This window comes from Esox lucius, chromosome 17 (assembly GCF_011004845.1).
Source record: "Esox lucius isolate fEsoLuc1 chromosome 17, fEsoLuc1.pri, whole genome shotgun sequence".
In the NCBI taxonomy this organism is placed as follows: Eukaryota; Metazoa; Chordata; class Actinopteri; order Esociformes; family Esocidae; genus Esox; species Esox lucius.
In genome coordinates this window covers 24,153,286-24,176,435 of record NC_047585.1, presented here as the reverse complement: position 1 = coordinate 24,176,435, position 23,150 = coordinate 24,153,286, and the positions used below count along the sequence as shown (strand labels likewise).

Here is a 23,150-nt window from a genome sequence, read left to right as displayed (position 1 = left end):
AGTAGTTAACTCATTCATTTTGCATGTGGTCTAGTTAATACTATTCCGGTCTCATCTCGTTGAGCGAACGCGAGGAGGTGACAAGTCATGTCATTGTTTAAAATTCAGTGTGGTACTTTGTGATTGGTTAACCCCAGTGAGTGTCCTGCACCAGGACCTTAATGTCAGGGCATGTAGGTTGTGTCCTGCACCAGGACCTCAATGTCAGGGCATGTAGGTTGTGTCCTGCTCCTGGACCTCAATGACAGGGCATGTAGGTTTGTCTCCGGCACCAGGACCTCAATGTCAGGGCATGTAGGTTGTGTCCTGCACCAGGACCTCAATGTCAGGGCATGTAGGTTGTGTCCTGCACCAGGACCTCAATGTCAGGGCATGTAGGTTGTGTCCTGCACCAGGACCTCAATGTCAGGGCATGTAGGTTGTGTCCTGCACCAGGACCTCAATGTCAGGGCATGTAGGTTGTGTCCTGCACCAGGACCTCAATGTCAGGGCATGTAGGTTTTTTCCTGCACCAGGACCTCAATGTCAGGGCATGTAGGTTGTGTCCTGCACCAGGACCTCAATGTCAGGGCATGTAGGTTGTGTCCTGCACCAGGACCTCAATGTCAGGGCATGTAGGTTGTGTCCTGCACCAGGACCTCAATGTCAGGGCATGTAGGTTGTGTCCTGCACCAGGACCTCAATGTCAGGGCATGTAGGTTTTTTCCTGCACCAGGACCTCAATGTCAGGGCATGTAGGTTGTGTCCTGCACCAGGACCTCAATGTCAGGGCATGTAGGTTTTTTCCTGCACCAGGACCTCAATGTCAGGGCATGTAGGTTGTGTCCTGCACCAGGACCTCAATGTCAGGGCATGTAGGTTGTGTCCTGCACCAGGACCTCAATGTCAGGGCATGTAGGTTGTGTCCTGCACCAGGACCTCAATGTCAGGGCATGTAGGTTGTGTCCTGCACCAGGACCTCAATGTCAGGGCATGTAGGTTTTTTCCTGCACCAGGACCTCAATGTCAGGGCATGTAGGTTGTGTCCTGCACCAGGACCTCAATGTCAGGGCATGTAGGTTTTTTCCTGCACCAGGACCTCAATGTCAGGGCATGTAGGTTGTGTCCTGCACCAGGACCTCAATGTCAGGGCATGTAGGTTGTGTCCGGCACCAGGACCTCAATGTCAGGGCATGTAATGCATTAACAAGGCCAGTGCTTTACTGTTCCATTCAATGTTGAAGCCAATAGAATAAGATAAAAGACAATAGGTTCATTGCAGGAAAGAGATATATTTGCTTTGTTGCAGCAATTTACTTCACGTACCATTCATACATAAAAAAAGACTGCATAATATTAATGGCATTGTGACATTTTCTGGCTGTGTGTGAATGGGATGTCCCTCTTCACTCCATGGTATTGTGGAGTCCCAACCCCCCAGCAACCCCACACACACACACAGCTGTCTTGCTAAATAGGCATCAAACATGAGAAATCATTCCGCTTGTGAGTTCAGCAATCCATTGTGATATGGTGCAATAGCCCATGCTACTGTGGATAAAACCCAGCTCACGTAATAAATTAACCAGTGCCGACCTTGTCCAGTAGATCCAACAAACCTAAATACAGTTTCATGTGTTTTCTTAATAAGTAGCCCTAAATACTAATGTAGCAAAGACGTACAAGCATTAGCTTCTGATAGCCTCATTATTTCATATCATGTAACAAAATGACACTTGAGCTCCTAAACCGATGCAACCCCACCCCCCCGTTCCCCGACTGTGAGTGAAGTGTAGCCTAGGCCCTATCAGTACACCACACTCTCAGAATGATTGTCTTCCCATGTGGGATTGTAGAAGCTTAGCAGATTTGGGATAAGTATTGGTTGGGCTCTTAATCAAATGGAAAAGGCAGAGGGCACAACATGAGGAAGGACAAGGGTGTGGGGAGTGGGAATGGGGGCGTCAGGGTGTGGGGAGTGGGAATGGGGGTGTCAGGGTGTGGGGAGTGAGAATGGGGGTGTCAGGATGTGGGGAATGGGGGTGTCAGGGTGTGGGGAATGGGAATGGGGGCGTCAGGGTGTGGGGAGTGGGAATGGGGGCGTCAGGGTGTGGGGAGTGGGAATGGGGGCGTCAGGGTGTGGGGAGTGGGAATGGGGGCGTCAGGGTGTGGGGAGTGGGAATGGGGGTGTCAGGGTGTGGGGAATGGGGGTGTCAGGATGTGGGGAATGGGGGCGTCAGGGTGTGGGGAGTGGGAATGGGGGCGTCAGGGTGTGGGGAGTGGGAATGGGGGCGTCAGGGTGTGGGGAGTGGGAATGGGGGCGTCAGGGTGTGGGGAGTGGGAATGGGGGTGTCAGGGTGTGGGGAGTGGGAATGGGGGTGTCAGGGTGTGGGGAGTGGGAATGGGGGTGTCAGGGTGTGGGGAGTGGGAATGGGGGTGTCAGGGTGTGGGGAGTGGGAATGGGGGTGCTGAGCTGCAGACTGACATAGAAAATCAAATGGCCTTGAGGCCTTCCCTTCAACTGTGCCATCATCTATGTGATAGGCATATTATTCTCAACTCAACAGGACTGTGTATTGCATATATTCCCGCCATTTGAACCATTTCACTGTTTGTTGAATTTCACATTGGGAAATTGAAACCGGTTTCACTCCCAGGTTGCAGAGTGAAACCGTTTTAGGGAATTGAGGTATGACGATTATTGCCTGAAGGTAGTCAGGGCAGTTGTCCTTGCTGCACCTTAAGCATGGTGGGTTTGTGTTGGGCTTGGGGAGGTTGCATTCTGCATCAGTGGCAGGGTTTTGATGGCACACACAGGGCGCCCTAACAACAGCGAGTGGCAGAAGTCCTAAAGTGAGAATTGTGATTCACCGCCTTAATGATTGCAGAGAATGACAGCATGTTGTCCAGGGTCACGCCAAGTTTCTTTGCACCCTGGGACGGGGAGACAGTGGCGCGGTTAACCGCAATGGAGAGGACTTAAAAAGGACCGTCCTCCCTCCGGAGGAAGAGCAGCTCTGTCTTAATGAGATTCAGCTTGAGGGAGAGGGCCAAAATCGACGCTTTCCAAGAGTGCAGGCTCAGCCCTGAGTTAGATAGATCTAAGAGGAGAACAGCCCAGAGTCAGTCAGCTTGGGCAGTGCTAAGAGCTTCTTTCACACAGTAGAGAGTGCTTTCGCTTGAATGACCCATCTTGAAGCCTGACTTGTTCTGAGAGAAATAACAGGAGAGTTGGTCAGAGACGGTGCAGTCAAGTGTTTTGGTAAGGAAAGTTAGAAGGAATGTCTCTGTAGTTGTTTTGAGGAGGGGAGTGACTGGTGATCTTGAAGTCATAGGGGACACTGCCAGGGTCCAGGCATGAGTTGGTGAAGTAAGGAATAGGAGGTCTCCAGAGATCTGAAGAGGGGGGTGGGGCTTGAAGGGACAGGTTGTCAGGCGACCCGACTCACAAGGGCGAGAGGTTTGGTAATTCTGATACAGCAAGAAGTTCACTTCGAGCACGTAACTACAATGACCAATAGGTGTGGTCAGCATGTCACCTCATTGTAAAAGGAGAAATCTGCTCTATCGCGACTACTGTAATTCATATCAATGGCCCAAACATAGATAAACCCAACTTTTACCAACATCTATTGTACTAATCTTGTCACTGGAGGAGCCCTGAAATTTGTGCTGGACCATTACTTTGATTTGGTTTGATGACAGGGTCAATCGCTGTGCTTGTACTTCTCACCAGTGAATTCCTAAGCATTTACATGACAAATGCCAATCTGTTTGATGTCTGTAGAGTCTGTCAAATTGACTACTTTCTGCTCCAATGCCAAACAACTGGATAGAGCAGGGAAGAGGTCAAGCCACAAGCCGGTTTTATGTGTGAGGGAAAGTTGCGGATGTCTTCAACCTTCTTTTGGTTGACGAAGTCATCCACAGAGAGTAAAGATGCAGAGGGGGGGGGGGCTGAGGAGAGGGAAACTGTGGCAAAATATCTAGTAGTGTGTGGATGGGTAGAGAATGTAGCGAAGAGGGATTGAAAGGATCTGTCATGCAGAGGTTTTCTTTTCTCTCCCTTGTTGTACTCCGCTGCCCTCAGTCCTGTTCTATGAGTGCGGTGAGTCACAACTATGGGGCAGAGGAGGGGACAGCTGAGCTGGCAGGGAGGAACACAGACAGAGTCATGGGATGCGGAGAGGGGAGGAGAGGAGAGGAGGGTCAAAGAGGTTGAATCAGCAGACTCAGAGCTACCCAATATGTTTGGTCTGTTGCTCTTTTATGTACCTGACCTCGGCTGTGGGTTTTCCACCCGGAATGTAGGCAAGGTGAGGAAGTTTGTTTGGCCTGTTCTGTTCACCCCCTGTGTGTGTGTGTGTGTGTATGCGCATGTTTTTCTATTCCATAAACTCTCTGGGACCGACGTGCTGTTATGCACGGAGTAAGTTTGTCATTGTTATCAGAGTCACCCAGCTCATCATGCTGTATCTCTGGTTCCTGTCAATCCTCTCTTTGCTGTGGCTCTGCTATATAATCTGATGGAGCAAGGCTCATTGAAAGCAAACAGTATGGCCCCGGTGGGAGCATAGTACCTATGTTTACACTTGATTTGTGTTTTATTTATGATATTATATAGTAGGCCTACAATAAATAGACTTATGTTTGGCTTTGGCAGCTGAGCATCTGCAGGTCAAGTTTAGTACTGGTTCAATGTATTTTTTTTTTCACAGCAATATTTAAAAACACTGGAAAATTTTTATGTTTTGTTGTTTCCCCCAAAAAAGCTATATGGAAAGAATATGTCAGATTATTTGTATTATATTGATCCATTAATATGCTGGATTTCCAGCCTGACAGATTTAGCGTGTTTTCATTGATCTGCTTCCGTTGCACTCTGGTTAATATTTATGGCCTGATCAACCAACAACCAAGAAAAGGCTGATGCGTTGTAGTGATGTCAGCATAGCCACATCAGCCACCCCCAGGTCAGACCTCCATGGGTGTGACCAGGAGGAGACCATTGCTGTGGACTGGGTTGCTGAGTGGGGTGGTGTGGATTGCATGTTGAAACTCCATCAGGGCTGCCGGGGCCCCTGTCCCACACGTGTCCATGACTCCCGTTAGAGGCTCGCTCCCGCTGTTTCTGGGAGTTACGGTGCGCACAGATCCTGTCTTGTAGAAGGATCACTACACTTGCCACAGTCATCCGCCACAGTCATCCGCCACAGTCACCTTCAACGAGAACTGATGGGACAGCTCCTTTCCTTGGCCCATACACACTCCTATACAGTTCACACATAGCTAGAGGTGCTTCCCAAGACCAGTGATATCCAATCCAGACATATTTGTATAAAAGCCCCTCTTCACCAGTCCTGCAGAGCGGAAGGCTGGGCTCTAAGCGTAGGCATGTCAGTTGTGTCTCCAGCTTGTCTGCTGGATTCCTTTGATGGAGGTGGCTTCTCAGCACGACCTTACTGCTTTCCTGTTGGTGTGCTATCTCCCTTAATCATCTCCCCTAGCCGGGACGACGTGCTCCAGGGGCCTGGGAAGATAAGGTCCAGGACTCGATGCCTTGTGTTTCCGCGTGCCTCTGCGGTCTCCCTGCACTCATTCACCCAGCGATGTGTTCATGTTATTACCACAGCAGTGCCCTCCGTCGCCATTCTGCTAAGCCAGACTCCAGTCACTGTCCCCTCCCAAACATGGCCGGTCTTCCAGGGACAGGCCGTGTTCCAACCCTGTGTGTTTGTTCTGTCTCGTGTACGGAAGCAAATGACTCAGACAAATGAATATGCCTGGAATCATTTGTTTTCGGTTAATGCGCGTCAGTTTGAGTGGGAACTGGGGAGGTACATGACAGTGCACTCAGCTGTAAGGTCCCCATGACATACATCGGTGCAGATAAAGTTACATCATAAATATTTCATACCCGATTGCCCTCCCACAGTACCACTGTTTACTCCAGCCTTTTTGACGCCCCAAGCCAGGTTTGGTTAAGCATGAAACATTGAATTAACACTTAAAAACAAAGGTATTCTGTTCACAGACTTCTCTCTCCAAGGCCTGGGTGAGTAAGAACGATAGAGCTGCCTCTTCTAATCATCTTGAAGTACCATAGAGCTCTAACCAGAAGTTAGCTAATTTAAGCATCAGTACTCAGTTTCACCACTAGATGGAGCCCACTAGTGGATAGCCTGGCCAATCTAATGCTACTAGCATGACCAGATGAGTGGGACAGCACAGGTCGAATTGACGCATTGTCAGTGACTAGTAATGATACCCTGAAATATTCTAAATGACCCATTCAACTTTTCCATCTTTCAAAATAGGTCCCCGCCCAACCATCTGACAGCAACCCCCTGGTCAAGTCCACCAGATGCCTTTCTGCTACATTCCGTCTGCTTCAGAGGTTTGCTCATCTGTCTGGCCAGACTGAGATGTAATATTGAATCACATCTGGACCAAGACTGAACCTAGATATACTATTTAACCATACTGGACCTGACTGAACCAAGATATACTATTGAACCACATCTGAAACTTGCTGGATCGTATGGGGCCTGACTGTACTAAAATACTAATTCTGAACTACACTGAACTACTCCAGTGACTCCAGTTGGCTCCAGTGACCGTGCCAATCCAGATCAGACTCAGCCATACTGGAGTATTGAGTTAGATGGATAGAAAATACCACAGCCAGCATATCCACTCCTATGACTGGCGGTAGACACAGGGCTCTCTTGTCCCCACCCTTCATCTCTCTCTAGTTTGCGCGCTTGCTGCGATAACTCTCCAAATATTTCTCCACATTGCATATTTTCATATCCCTCCCACTTTCTCCTCTCTCTTTCTCCTCCTCTCCTCCTGCCCGCGCTCACTCTGCCTCTGTGCTGAGCACTAGGCATACACATGTACGTTTCAGTCCGGGAGACACCCAGGGGATGTGAGTTACTGAACGAGCGGTTACCCTCTTACAGACAGACAGCTGCTGCTGGGTACTTATGGGAAAGGATCAGAATGTAACCTCCTGGAATATTTCATCTCCTGCTCCTATCTCCTTGTGTTGATCTGGCTCCACTGTTTTCAGCGCGAGGTGTTATCAACAGTGCTGAGCTCCAGATTAAAGGAAAATTGGACTGGATGACTACATCTGCCGGTCAGCCTGTGATGAGGCTCTGATCACAACTGAACGCGTGAGTGAGACAGACGGACGAATCGAGGACACCGCAGTCGAGACTGCAAAGGGAACGGAAGCCCGGGAACAATTTAGTACCCTCCCTTACTGCCATAAACACGTTGGAAATGAGAGTGCCACGGGATATTCATTAAACTGTTCCTCTCATCGAAGGACACTTTACCTTTTTTTCAAGTGACTGGTCTTCGTGTCTGTGTCGGGACCGGGAGGATTTTCCTGTGGAGGCATTGGCAGAGGCAGTTTTGGAGCAGGACCCCCCTCAGTAAAAGACCACTCCACAGTGTCCTCTTCTCTCTGCAGAAGTTCTCTAGCCCGCCCGCCCCGACTCTCACAGCCGTCCAGGGACGCCCCGGCCAAGGCACAGTGCAGACTGACAGGAGCTGTCTCTGAAAGGAGCAGCTGAAGCCGCGTCCAGTCCTAGCCAGGATGCAGGTGTCATTGGTGTGTACGGACCACAACCGTGGTGGTGTAAGCCGCAGCACAGAGGAACGGCTAAACCGGCAGAATGCCAACAGCCCCAACACCGGTACCCGCAGCAAGTTCCGGGCTGTGGCCATGGTTGCCCGGAGCCTGGGGCAGCTCACTGTGCAGAGCCAACCCACATCCAGCGACCAGAGTATACGGACCGGCATGAAGTATAGGTAGGACGAACCAGCCACAAACGGTAGTTACTATAGAGCGCCTGAGGCCGAGAATGATCTTAAAGAAGACCGTAAGACGAATGTGATTACCGCGGTCCAACTAGATGGTCGGGTGAAGGTGCGGTGTGGAAGATGGTAACCTGGATATCAGATTTGTAGACAATGGGTCCCATGTTATGTAAAGAATGTTTCCTGGTATCATATTACGTACACCAACGAGCAGGCTTTTATACTGAGCTGAATGTGTTCTCGTTACACCACAGACTTATTTTTCCTCTCGATTGCTCTTTGTTGTTGTTGTGAATTACATGGAATCCTCAAAATTGTGTGCACGGTTAATGTGATAACGTGGCATCTAGCCTAAACAATTTAGATTATTTATTTGTATTTATTTTTGTCCATTGGGTACAATTTCTCTACAGATTTATACTGCAAATGTGCTAACACCTAAAGCTTTAGTAGTTTGAGATTGATGGTAATTGTTTTTGTACATGATTGTAACCTAATGTCCCCCCCTTGATCTATACTGTATGAATAATCTTTCCGTTGTCAGTTAAGACCAGTACAGAGGGGAGATGAAATGTTAGGTACTCATTGAGACTCAAATTGGAAGCTAAGCTGAGCTTCCATTTTAACAGAAATGTGTTTTTCTTTTTGGTTTACCCTTGATTAAGTATTTGTTGCAAAATGTTTACTTTTCCTTAGGGGGAAAAAAGAAAAGAAAATCAGTTCACGTTTTATAGGTGCTGTTTACCTGCATGAACAAATGGTAATTGGCTTCTGTTTGTGTGGAGTGAATAATTAAAATCACAGTGCTTCTAAAAAGCTAGGAGTTGGTCGTGAAATTCAATGTTTTTTACCCAACAGTCTTGGAACAAACGCTGCAGGGCACAGAAACTGTTGAATTCATCTGCATTACCTCTGAAAGGGAGTCCCTGTTGTATTGCTTAGATAACCTGCAGGTGGTTGAAAGTACAAGAGGAAACGTGAGCAGACTTTAAGCTCAGCATCGAGAAACCTCAACTTACGGTTTGCGTTGCTAATTCCCTATGTCCACCATCTCAGCTGTAGTTATTCTGTCACCCCTTATAGCAATTTCTTGTTTTGTTGCAGATGAGGCCAGAAATGTACAGGACTAGATGTTGAAGCTCTAAATGTGCAGAGCGTCAGGTTGCTTCCTATTCTTGTTGACATGGTTTAATGACATGGTTTAATTAGTGAATAGGTAGACAGAGCTCCTCAAGGCAATAATTGTCCCCCTGTTTCTGCATTAGAATGTGTGTGGACTGGTGTAACATGTTTATTTTTCATGGTGAGACTGAGAACACACGTGTGATTTGTGCAGTGGCGGTTTTAGTGATTTGGTGGCCCTAGGCAGAGAATGGTTGAGGACCTAACTAATTTATGTTTTACCTTATTTTCCTTATCAAAGCCACACCGGCAACATATTGAACATGCCTTCATTTCTTTCTTGTTGAATGGAACTGCCACTTCCAAAGACACTTGCATTGCTGTCCCTTTCAGTAGAGTAAATCAATTAGATTAAATAATTACCTGAAGGATACATACTAAGTGTACAAGCTACAACTACTTTGAAGCACGAAGAACTTAGCCACTTTGTTCAAGAGTTCAGTTTCTTAATCATTATCAATCAAGTGCATTCCTATACCTTTCTCGCTGTTCTGCACCTTTCCTTATCCGTCAGCCGGGAGGGCCACATCTCCCTGGATCAGACATGTTTTCCTCTAACTACACTGTCAGGGCTTTTCTTGAGGAGCCAAGGAAGTGTAAATGTCAACATTGCTAATTTGTGATCAGTATCACTGTCGCTATCACCATCATATTCAACATTGGCTTCAATGTTATCAATATGGCTGATGTTAGATGAACGATATGATGGCATTGAATGAGTGTCTTCTTAACCTCTGTCTGGTGGCTGTTCGTGATGGTCCAGGTCAGGATAGGGCATTCTTATGTGACTGTTAAACCACCATATTCAGTAATAGCTGCAGCCGCTAACACGTAGCCGTGTTCCATCTTTTAAATACGCCCAACCTTGTGCTGTGCAGCTGTCTCAGGCTGACTGAGTACACTACCTAACGTCTTTCCAGGTGCTACCGAGAGAAATATGGGACAGACCATTTGAGTAAGGGAGTGGGGGGTTGATTTAATTTGAGTATAATTTTGAATAACACAATCAGATCTTAAGACAAAACATAATACAAAAAAGTATTATTGTTATATAATTTTTTTTATTTCAGTTTGTATATTCACCAGGGTCTGGGCCTTCTGGGGCCATAGACGGCTGCCTAACCTGCCTAGTAGCCTGGTAGCGACCGCCACTGGGTTTGTGTGTGAGTTAGCACATGCATGCTGCATGTGTTCGTAGCTGTGTTATCCCTGTGTTTTTGTGCGTCTCCCTGACGTGCCCCTTTAAGTACACTCAGTGCTGCTGAGCGGAGAACTTGGCCACTATGATCTCCCATGTCACCGAAGGACTAGATGTACATGGGAGAGCACTCGCATAGTTTCAGCAGTAGCAGGTGTGCTGGTGACTAAAGCTCTTTTCACATGAACTCTATCACTGTTTTCCCTCTGCAAAATCATCTCCCAGTGGATGAAACAGAACCTCGCTCCTCAAACTACTCAATGAAACCCAACCTTCCCAAGCGTGACTAATTGCTAAATGGCTCATTAAGCACAGAGCCCATGAAGTTAGTCTACAGTGTTCTCTGCTGGGTCTTTTCCTTTCCTGATGTTCATTAGGGTCTAGACTCTTAATATGTCCTCTGGGTGGACTGATGGCAGCCAGGTGTAGATTGTTTAGAGAAATAGAGGGGAAATGGCTTCATGTCCTCCTTTAGCTATACAGCATCCAGGAAAAAACTTTGAAAATGTGCTGCTCATTGTATGCTGGAGAGGGATGTTGGACTTAATGGACGATTATTTATTAAAGTAAGCTCAGAGTATAAATCCAAAATGAGCTTTCCATGAGACCACACTGTCCTGTCCAGTAGTGATCATCTGTGTATGTTCAGTCCAAGACTGTCCTGTCCAGTAGTGATCATCTGTGTATGTTCAGTCCAACACTGTCCTGTCCAGTAGTGATCATCTGTGTATGTTCAGTCCAAGACTGTCCTGTCCAGTAGTGATCATCTGTGTATGTTCAGTCCATGACTGTCCTGTCCAGTAGTGATCATCTGTGTATGTTCAGTCCAAGACTGTCCTGTCCAGTAGTGATCATCTGTGTATGTTCAGTCCAAGACTGTCCTGTCCAGTAGTGATCATCTGTGTATGTTCAGTCCAACACTGTCCTGTCCAGTAGTGACTGACTGTGTATGTTCAGTCCAAGACTGTCCTGTCCAGTAGTGACTGACTGTGTACGTTCAGTCCAATGCGGTCCTGTTTACTGGGCTATTCTGAACATTTCCAGGAGACAGTGGCCAGAGCAGAGAGAGGGAAGGGATTATGCTAGCAAGGCTGAGGAAAGAGGGGCTACGAACATTACAGGATTGACACCCCACCGGCCCTGACAGCCAGTTGGATACTCCAGCCGTCCCTGAGAAAGACTGTTTTACATAATTGTAAGCCATTTTGCACGCATCATTAACTGAGTCCTGAATGGGAGGGGGTGTTGCAGGCTGGGCTTTGAGGGGGTGAAGATATTAAACTTATTGGTGTTAGTCATTTACTGCCTTATTGTCCCCCAGGATGACATTTCCTGCTTGAAAGTGTGTGTACCCTACAGGAAGGGTAATTATTTTCCTAAAATCCTTATCTATTTCCCAAAATAATAATAAAGACATTCCAAATAAGACTCAAACATATTTAAATATTTTATTTAACAAAAGTGGTTTATTTAACTAAAACCAATTTAATATGTGCCAAAATATGTAAATGTCTTTTATTTTTTGGTGCAGGTCAGTCATTAATTTCAACCAAGTCAATGGTGAATACTGTCATTATTAGCAGCATTTCTGCATTCCCTTTTTCTTTCTTTTTCTAATACATAATTTCACACTCAATCACACAAACTCACTCAAAAACGACACAAAATGCAGAGGCACGACTGTGCCTGTCTTAGGTTATCACCGCTGGGATCTTACCCATCATTGGCTAACCAACCCTCTTCACTGGCCACACTTCAGGTCACATATCAGGGAGGATTGGAGGATGTAATATATGTTGCAATAGTACATCTCGGGCCGCGTGTTGCACCCAGCCATGCACCCGCATGCCTCAGCATCCGCAGTCCCCAAAAGCATGAGCCAAGCCCACCACTGGACTACAAAAGAACATGTTGCCTGTTCAGACACACTTGTATAATGAAAAGATTTATCTTCCCAAGAGACCCTAAAAAAAACTTGTTTTTCAACATATTTAGACATATGGATATTCAATATTAATTTTAACAATACTGAGGGATTCAAGTAATATAACTAAACAAGTAAAACTGAAGAAAATACTTTCTGCAAAATGTTATAAAATATACATGCAATTTCTGATGAGGAAAAAATTAGGATACCCTCACATTTTGTCCCACTTAAAATGGCTGAAATCACACACAAGTGTATCACATCAGGTACACATGATTAGAACATTGTTACTCAACATTTTGAAGGAGGCTTGCCCTATTTAAACCTCAGACATTCAGTTTGGTTTGCTCCTGACTGTTGACGTGAGAGTGAACACCATGGTGGGATTGAAAGACCTGTCTGAGGCCTTCAGAAAGAAGATTGTTGCAGCTTATGAGTCTGGTAAGGGATTTAAAAAGCCATTCCACTGTCCGGAAAATAGTGTACAAGTGGAGGACATTCAAAACAACTGCCAACATGCCCAGGTCTGGCCGTCCAAGCAAGTTAACCCCGAGAGCAGACGGCAAGATTCTAAAAGAACTCTCCAAAACCCCTAAAATGTCATCACGGGACCTACAGCAGGCTCTGGTGACTGTTGATGTGAAAGTGCATGCCTCTACAATCAGAAAGAGACTGCACAAGTTTAATCTTCACGGGAGGTGTGCAAGGAGGAAACCTTTACTCTCCAAGAGAAACACTAAGGCCAGGCTGAAGTTTGCAAGAGAGTACGTAGACAAAAAACAGGACTTCTGCAATAATGTTCTTTGGACAGATGAGTCTAAAATTGAATTATTTGGACGCCAGATCAGAGGACATGTTTGGCGCACACCAAATACAGCGTTCCAGCAAAAGAACCTCATACCAACTGTGAAGCATGGAGGTGAAAGTGTCATGGTTTGGGGATGCTTTGCCGCAGCAGGACCTGGCCAGCTCACCATCATAGAATCCATCATGAATTGTACAGTGTATCAGAGGGTGCTTGAGCAACATGTGAGACCATCTGTTAGAAAATTAAAGCTGAAGCGGAACTGGAACCTCCAACATGACAATGACCCTAAACGTACCAGTAAATCCACCAAGGACTGGCTGAAAACTAAGAAATGGAGAGTCCTGGAATGGCCCAGTCAAAGCCCAGAGCTTAATCCCATTGAGATGCTGTGGGGTGACGTGAAACGGGCTGTAGATGCAAGAAACCCCTCAAACATCACACAGGTTAAAGCATTCTGCATTGAGGAGTGGGGCAAACTTTCCTCAGACCGATGTCAGAGACTGGTAGAGGGTTACAAGAAGCGTCTCACTGAAGTTATTTCAGCCAAAGGGGGTAACACTAGGTATTAAGGGGTAACACTAGGTATTAGGGGGTAACACTAGGTATTAGGGGGTAACACTAGGTATTAGGGGGTAACACTAGGTATTAGGAGGTAACACTAGGTATTGGGGGGTAACACTAGGTATTAGGGGGTAACACTAGGTATTAGGGGGTAACACTAGGTATTAGGGGGTAGGGTGTCCTAACTTTTTCCTCAGTTAGAATATGCATTTATGTTGAAGTCTTTTGTTTTATAAGTAAAACAATGTTATTTTTTGCTGTTTACCTGCAATTAGATCACTTTCTTTTCCAGAGATGAATAAAACAAGATTAGACATCGATATTTGAACATTTCTTAATGAATAACTGTAATATTTAATGGAGTGTCCTAACTTCTTTTACATGACTGTACATACATGTACACATATTTATATACACACACACATTTTATTCTAATGATTAATTAGTTACCAAGGTGAAAAATCATGTTTTCAATTGATAGTGATTCACATATCTTGTGTCACCTCTAATAGTTGCAATACCTTGGAGTAAACACTCCTTAAAGAAGGTGTTTGGCTTACAGTATACTGCTCGCTTAAGGGGCTGCCAAAGCATTTTGATTCGATCAAGAATTCCCTCTTAATTTAGTTATTCCACTAAATGCAGGATTTCATCTAAAGCAACAGACACTGTTGAGCCAAAACATTATGACCACTCACAGGTGAAGCAAATAATGTTGATCAACTCCTAACAACGGCACATGACAAGGTCTGGGTATATTAGTAACCATGCATTCCGTTCTCATAGTCTACATGTTGGATGCAGGAGAAATGGGCAGGAGTAAAGGAGTAAATAGACAAATTGTTATGGCCAGACGACTGGGTCAGGGCGTCTACTGTTGCCCAAGTCACAGAAGTTTTAATGACCGTTACGGGAGGGATGTATCGTAACACACAGTTGTAGACCAGATACCCCCCTTCATGGCAATGGTGTCCCCTGATGGTAGTAGCCTCTTCAAGCTGGATAATGTGCCCTGCCTCACTGCACACATTGTTCTGGAATGGTTTTAGGAGCATTATGAAGAATTCAAGGTGTTGCTCTGGCCTCGAAATTCCCCAGATCTCAGTCCGATTGAGCATGCGTGGGATGTGGGGGACCAACAAGTCCAATCCACGGTGGCTCCACCTCGCCACTTACAACACTTGAATGATCTGCTGCTAATATCTTGGTGCCAGATACCACAGGACACCTTCAGGAGTCCATTACTCAGCAGGTTGGTGCTGTTTTGGCAGCATGTGGAGGACCAACAGCATATTAGGTAGGTGTTCATAATGTTTTGGCTCATCAGTGTATATTAATAACTATAAACCTGTAATGTCATATAAAAAGACTGGTTCTGATTAAATAAAGATTGCATGGTAAAAACTAAAAATATCTTCAATTGCCCAAGGGGTTAAAAAACCTTCAAGCAGCACTGTAAGTAAATCCAAGATACCACTGGCCCAATTTTGATAAAACTTGGCCAAAAGATGAGTCTTGACAAAAAGAGCAAGCATTTATAGAATTAAACCAATGAGACAGATCCTGATTCATAATGCAAACTTTGCCAAGTCATAAACTGAGGTCTCTCTCATCACCTATAACAAAAATACATACACAGTGGACCAACAACAGAAATCCCTTATTACCCTTACTGGATGTGATGGAGATATTAGCTAGCACATGTGATGAGCAGGAACGTTTCATTATGCCATAGTGATCCGACTTACTAAATGACATTGTTTGGCCCATGGGGTCGGTTTTAATTTGTGGTGTAGTGTTTACGCTTGCCATTGTTTTTTAATGTGTCTTGTATTCCATGTGGTCTGTACTGTTAAGTATTAATTAATTTGGTACAAATGAAGTTCAAATGTTAGTAGATTTGGGCAACTTGTTTACAAGAGTAACTCTGGCTATTCTTACTTTGGTCATTTCTACATGGTAGAATGATTTACATTAGAAAGTGGTCGTGTCAATTTGACATAATGCTGAAGCTCTGACTCTGCCAATGCTTATTGCCCTGGTAGCTATTGGACATTTCATTCTTTTACTATACCTTGAAATGAACACTGGCCTGTAAGGGAGAGGAGTGAACAGTGTGCTGCCTGTTGCCCCACAGAGATGGATCTGTCATCTTTAATTCAGATCACAGCAGGAATTGGAATGTGCCCATGCAAATAAAGCTGAAAAGAACATGAAGCGTTTGACCTGATCTCAGACATCCGTCATCGGCTGACCATGGCAAGTTATATTTGCAAGTGGAAAAGTAATACTTTATGGCAAGTGTACCGTGGCCAATGATCACAGATCTATAGGCATGTGAGGTTAACCGTTTTCTGAAAAATAATAAGATATTTGTGACTTGGGCCCGGGGTTAGAAAGGCGAAGAGTGGAGTCTGATCCCTGGCTGCACAGTATCTTTTACAGCAGTTGCCGTGTAAATATGAGGAGGGGCTCTGGCTGTCTTTCCACGTGGGGCACAGTCAAGGTTTAATCAGTTGCCAGCAATCAGAATTGTTGACAGGGTTTAGAGGCCCACTGTTACCGTTGTAAAATTGATACCGAGTCACAACACACAGTTTAACTAACGGGCCGATGGAGGCGTCTGTCTGTGAGCGGAGCAGATGGTGTTTAAATTACACTGCTCTGTTGGTCAGGTGTGAGCTAGCAGAGATTCAACACTGCCAGTGTTGTTGTTGTCACACTCTACCTGAAAAGTGTTTACAAAGAAGACGACGGCTGTGAATGGATGCAGTTCACAAATCAGCACCAACATTGATGCATACGTCAGTTACTATCAGGGGAAAGTTATCTTGTTTCTGCTGTGGTCTAGTAACTCATCTTGGTTAATCCAGAATTAAAGTCTTGTGTCATTGGTCCAACATTTGACTGAGTTCCAGGACCCCTCTGTTAACTCCAAACAAGTGCATTGGCCTCTGAGGTATGAGTGTCAAAAGGAGTGGGTGTTTGATTTGGGTGTTAAATAAGGCCTTTACATTTCAATCATAGAAACTCTCCATTTGTGCGCCCGCTCTCCATGGGCTTTACTCCTACTTCCAGTCTGTCTCTGTACAGAGGAACACAGCAGGATACCGTGCATAGCCAATTTGAAAACTGTCTTTAAGGCATGAGTAAAGAACAGTTGGCATCTGTTTGCTAGGGGCGTCTTAGGGTGAATTGCCAAATATTTGAACGAACCATTTTTATATTAATGTATGTTTGTGTGTGTGTGTCTTACCCCATATATGCATAGATATTTTATTTTTGTCTGTGTGAGCATGTTTAACTGAATGGGGAGATTAGGACAGCTGTTCTCTCCTTGGCTGACTGATAGTTTAATTAGACCTTGTGTTACTCTGTGCTGAGCTGTGCTTCAGCAGCTCTCATCCTCCCTCTCTCTCTTTATGTTATTGTCTTTTTTAAACACTGTGGAAAAATATCTATTAATCCATCCTGCTATCTGCTGTCAGGAATAGACATTAGCTTTTATTTATTTTTCTCAACTAGCCTAATCGTGTCTTTCACCCGCCAAACCTATTCCGGTATATTTGAATGTGTTGCGTTTTTACAATTTGCTTGATGTTCTTTGTGATATAGAAGCAAGAAGCCTATTTGCATGAATCAAACACAGAAAACTAATATATAGTTGCATAATGTTTTCACATGGGATCTGGCAGGCCCATCTGTCGGAGTTCCTTTCAGAACAGGACAGGAGTTGTTTGTACATTTGTACCGGCTTTGTCTTTCAAAATATATTACTTTTGTATTTTTGGGGATCTGTTAGTTGTGCCGTCTCGGAATTAGTGGGAGTTCTTTTGACGTTTGACCCCAATAGTCTGTCTGTGGCCTTTGAACAATCTATAAGACATTAGTGTTAATACAGTTACATCATTAGTGTTAATTGATGCAATATAAGTGTCTTGCCCTTAGCATGCCATAGGAAAATACTTGGATGTATCTGTTTGAAAAAGGGAAAGGTAAAAGACAATGGCCTGTCAATGGAGTGGAAGTGTACGGTAAACAGGATGCATAGTCCTCTGCCATCCAGCTGGATGTATCGATTGTAGGCTACAGCAGGTCGCTGACCTCTCACTGACCCCTCCCCCATGTAGGGACACAGTGTCGCCGGACCCCCCCGTCTCAGTTCCAAGGCCTTACGCTGCTGTACCATTGTGCTGAGGGATTGGGTCAGTTCTCCTTCCCCACTAAGTTCTCCTTCTCCACTATAAACCGTTGTTGATATGAGGAATGCACTTTCTGAATTTTCCCAGTCTCCTCCCGTTTTAAACTTTAGGAGAGACATGAGGTCCTGGTCCACACCTGCGGAGTACCTGGATTGGAGGGCCCGTTGCTGTCCCTGTCCCTGTCCATCTGGTCATACTTCTGACCTAGTGTAAATTTAAATAGACTCTGGATTTAGCCCACATGCATTTATTAATATCTCACCCGGCACAATCAGAAGAGGACTGGTCATCCTGAGCCTGGGTCCTCTCTAGGTTTATTCCTAAAATTCGGGCTTCTTAGGGAATTCTTCCTAGCCACTGAAATTCAACACTACTGTTGTTTGCTCCTTGGGGTTTAAGGCCGGGTGTCTCTGTAAAAGCACTTCGTGACAACTGCTGATGTAAAAAGGGCTTTATAAATACATTTGATTGATTGACTGACAGAGGCTTCAGCAGGTCACTGACAGAGGCTTCAGCAGGTCACTGACAGACTACAGCAGGTCGCTGACAGAGACTACAGCAGGTCGCTGACAGAGACTACAGCAGGTCGCTGAGAGAGACTACAGCAGGTCGCTGAGAGAGACTACAGCAGGTCGCTGAGAGAGATTACAGCAGGTCGCTGAGAGAGACTACAGCAGGTCGCTGACAGAGACTACAGCAGGTCGCTGACAGAGACTACAGCAGGTCGCTGACAGAGACTACAGCCGGTCGCTGACAGAGACTACAGCAGGTCGCTGACAGAGAGTACAGCAGGTCGCTGACAGAGACTACAGCAGGTCGCTGACAGAGACTACAGCAGGTCGCTGACAGAGACTACAGCAGGTCGCTGACAGAGACTACAGCAGGTCGCTGACAGAGACTACAGCAGGTCGCTGACAGAGACTACAGCAGGTCGCTGACAGAGACTACAGCAGGTCGCTGACAGAGACTACAGCAGGTCGCTGACAGAGACTACAGCAGGTCGCTGACAGAGACTACAGCAGGTCGCTGACAGAGACTACAGCAGGTCGCTGACAGAGACTACAGCAGGTCGCTGACAGAGACTACAGCAGGTCGCTGACAGAGACTACAGCAGGTCGCTGACAGAGACTACAGCAGGTCGCTGACAGAGACTACAGCAGGTCGCTGACAGAGACTACAGCAGGTCGCTGAGAGAGACTACAGCAGGTCGCTGACAGAGACTACAGCAGGTCGCTGACAGAGACTACAGCAGGTCGCTGACAGAGACTACAGCAGGTCGCTGACAGAGACTACAGCAGGTCGCTGACAGAGACTACAGCAGGTCGCTGACAGAGACTACAGCAGGTCGCTGAGAGCGACTACAGCAGGTCGCTGAGAGCGACTACAGCAGGTCGCTGAGAGCGACTACAGCAGGTCGCTGAGAGCGACTACAGCAGGTCGCTGAGAGCGACTACAGCAGGTCGCTGACCGAGACTACAGCAGGTCACTGACCGAGACTACAGCAGGTCACTGACCGAGGAGGTCGCCATGTGGGACCTAGTAAAGATTTTTTTTTGAACTGCCTGTTTTTATTTTGAACTGCCCGTATGACAGCTTAGCCCCAGGGCTTAGGGCAGATCTAGCCCCAGGGCTTAGGGCAGAACAAGCCTCAGGAAAGAAAGGCCCTCTATGTCTTCAATCTGTTCCTGCCCATGTACCCATCACCACCACTTTTATAATGCCGAGCCCTCGACTAGTGGCCCTGGGTTTTTTTTGGTCTGTTAATCTCTATGGGAAACTAGTGACATGGTTGTATTATCTCTCTGTGGAATGAGAGGGATAGAGATTTTATTTTAATTTTTTCCCAAAAAATGTCAGCATCCCAAGAAAAACATTTAACTCATCATAATCAGGTTTAAAATACTCCAGTGAGTTACAGAACCCATTGCACTAAATGGTTGTGATGTCTTGTGTCCAACCAGGAATAACAAAATGGTATAAACTCTCATGTAAGATTGTGCTTGGAGATGAATTCCGTGTGTACAATGAACGGCCCCAAATAATGAATCAGAGGTTGCCATGTAGATTGGCAGCTTTTATTTGAGGATTTGTTCATTCATAAACCGTGAACTGTGTGGGAATTACAGCACTTTTATGCGTGGTCTCCCTGTTTTAGGGGACCAACGTAAATAAGTAATAAGAACTAATGAATGCTCTGTAAATCTCACATGCTTCACGGTTTATGGATGTAAATACAGTTGGTAAAACTGGGTCTGAGAGACTACAGCAGTTAGTTGGTAAAACATCAACGTCTTGGTCTTACAGATCCAAAACAGCAAAAATGGTGGCAGCAAACATGGTGGATTAATAGTATAAAATGTGAAATTCCTCCATTTTGAAACCTGTGTAGTTTTTTATTTTCCTATTTATTATTTAATTCTTATTCTCCACTTATTAACACATTTTCGCCATGGCCATTGAAACTGAACTAAGAGACCGAGACAACCAAAGACTGACAGACGCTAACAGGAACACTGAGCGAGATGTACAGACGTGGATGGAGACATACACGGACAGCCATAGAGAAGGACAGAATACAAGGGCCCGTAGGTTTGTTTTCAGACCCAGGATTCAGTCTCAGGTAGTGAGCTGCTGCTGCTGCTTTTAGACTGGATGTAGGTGGGTGTACTCAATGCTCATAAAAGCTGAATATATTACATAAACGCAAATACTTCTAGAAGAGCATTGGGCCATCGACGTGTTTTTTTTTTTTTTTTTTGAGCCATGGGTGTATTTTTAGTTTGCTCTGTGATATGCTCTCTGTAAAATGATCCTTCTCAATGCATTCCACATCGCAGTTATGTGACCATGTTGTCATTCATCATCATATCTTGTCTTTTATCCCGCCACCCTGATCCGTCACCCCTCTTGACAAAGTGTCACCCCCTACCTATTTAAGCCCTGTCTCGTCCCACATCCACATTACACTGTCTGGCCCCACCCTGAACTGTCTCACCCCCCACCTTCACCTTACCCTGTCTGGCTCTCCACCTCGCCTTGTCCCCCTCCACCTTGACCCGTCTCAGTCCATACCTTAAGCTGTCTGGCCCGAATCTGACCTGTGTCACCCCCTACGTCCACCATTTCCTGTCTGAGCACAACCTTGATCTGTCTCACCCACTACCTCCACTTTCCCCGGTCTGGGCCCCACCATGACCTGTCTCCCCCCTATCTTGACCTTACCCTGGCCTGTCAGACACCCAATCTAAAGACTAATAATTCCTTTCACCTTGATGACATGGTGAAAACATTATTGTTGCCTCCCAGCTAGAGCCTCAACATCCTCCCATGGGTCCAAATATCAGGACTGGGAAAGCGTTAAACAGGGACAATTTAGTTCGATAGGAGTCCTCATTCTGGCTCTGTCTAGATTCTATGCAAATAGACTGAGTAAGACTTCTAACTACATCTAAGTCACCCTTGACAAAAACCTAAGAAGACTGAGATCAGTGCCTCTGTTCATCCCCAGTAAAATCAGTGGCTAAGTGAACCATGAGGCCACTGTGGTACAAACAGCCCAGAGGCACTGACTCATCTCCTGCCAGTGAAACAACTCTGACCCCATGGACGTGCTCACTGGGTCCACTCATAATGTGTTGAGGCTGGCTGGAGTTTTGTTGGCTCCTGTATGTCTGTAGCCCATAACGGAGGAGGGTGAACCCCGTCCAGGGATATGTACTGACAAGACAACCTGATCCCCTGTCAGACCTTCCTGCTATGATTTTGTTACCAGGTTCAGGGGAGGAGAGGAGAGACGAGGCCAACATCAAATGGCAGTCTGATAATATATTCCACACTGCACAAAACTGACAGTGGGAAGAAGAAGAATCCACTAGTTAACAAGGTCAGAGGCAGGACTGGGTGTTTGATATGCCTGCTACCTTTTGTACACTACCATTCAAAAGTTTGGGGTAACTTTTTTCCAAAGAAATCACTTTTTGTTTGTCCATTAAAATAACATCAAATTGATCAGATATACAGTGTAAATGTTGTTAATGTTGTAACTGACTATTAGCTGGAAACGGCAGATTTTTAATGTAATATCAGGACTAGATGTACTGAGGCAGACTGTCAGCAACTACAGTATCACTCCAATGGCACGTTATGTTTGCTAATCCACGTTTATCTTTTTTTTTTAAGGCTAATTGATCATTAGAAAACCCTTTGCATTTATGTTAGCACAGCTGAAAAACCTGTGCTGATTAAATAAGCAATAAAACTGTCCTTTTGACTTTAGAATACTTGAGTATCTGGTGCATCAGCAATTGTGGGTTTGATTACGGGCTCAGAATGGCTAGAAACTTTCCTCTGAAACTCTTCAGTGGGGCTGTCACGTGTCAGTGGTTTGAGACGCGGACTACCAAGCCAGAGGTCCCGCATTTGAGTCTTATCACAGTAAAAATATGCATTAGGATTTGTTCAGAATAGACAACAACTTCGCTGCTACAACCTTCAGGAGCTACTATAGTAAACCTAAAATAAAACAGTTTACAGTTATATTGCAACTATTTCTGGTGGATTTTCAAAGTACGCATCCGGGCATGCTTTTTGGGGTAATATAGACTAGATCACAACCCCTTGGGCAGTAAATGAGTAGAGGTTTCCACGATTCTCTCGTCTTTTCCTTTGACAAAAAAGTCAGTTATCATCACCTATATTGATATTTATTGTATCGCTGTCATTCACGAATGAAAGAAAAACGAACGTTGTTGTGCCATGAAATGAAATATTGGCAGTGTAAAGTTCGACTTCAGTCTCGCTAGTAATTGCTAATTTCTTATGACTTCTAATTAGTAAGTTAGTCAGTTTAACACAATGCATAATGGTGCCTAGCGAAATATTCAAACTTGGTGGGATGTTAATGTGTGACAAAATGATCTAATGTTGATATGCTACACTGACACTCTGCAAACATATAGCTCTGTGGTGTAGTGGTTAAAGACACAGCTTCTCATGTGGGAGACCCAGATTTGAATCCATCCAGGGCAACAACATTCATTACTTCTAATTGTGTGCTGGCTGAACTAGGCTTGTTCCTTTTCTGGTTTATATTGTAAATTCAGATTTGTGGTGCTGGGCCGCACCCTGACCTGTCTTTCCCCTCATTCACCTTACCCGGTCTGGAGCCCCCCCAAGCCTGTTTTTACCCTACATCCACCTTACTTGGTCTGGGCCGCACCCTGGCCTGTCTCTCCCTTACATCCACCTTACCCGGTCTGGGCCACACCCTAGCCTGTCTCTCCCCTACGTCCACCTTACCCAGTCTGGGCCGCACCCTGGCCTGTCTCTCCCTTACATCCACCTTACCCGGTTTGGGCCGCACCTCTGGCCTGTCTCTCCCTCATTACGATTGAAAACATGATTTTGGAATCTAAATATTGTGCAATAAGATCGTTGTCATAAAATAATTGTTATCTGGCT

General features: G+C 45.5%; 1 protein-coding gene across 7 annotated transcripts in view; it reads left to right on the top strand.

Moving 5' to 3' along the window:
- The window catches only part of kcnab2a (potassium voltage-gated channel, shaker-related subfamily, beta member 2 a), a 112,926-nt gene that overhangs the window by 71,347 nt on the left and 18,429 nt on the right, over positions 1–23,150 (top strand). The window contains exon 1 of one of the 7 annotated variants that reach the window (XM_029113985.2): positions 6,408–7,803. The exons of the other annotated variants lie outside the window; for them this stretch is intronic. Within the exon in view, the coding sequence (XP_028969818.1) occupies positions 7,589–7,803 (215 nt within the window). The 5' untranslated portion in view covers positions 6,408–7,588. Of the gene's footprint in view, positions 1–6,407; positions 7,804–23,150 lie in introns of those variants that run through there. 7 annotated transcript variants of the gene reach the window in all.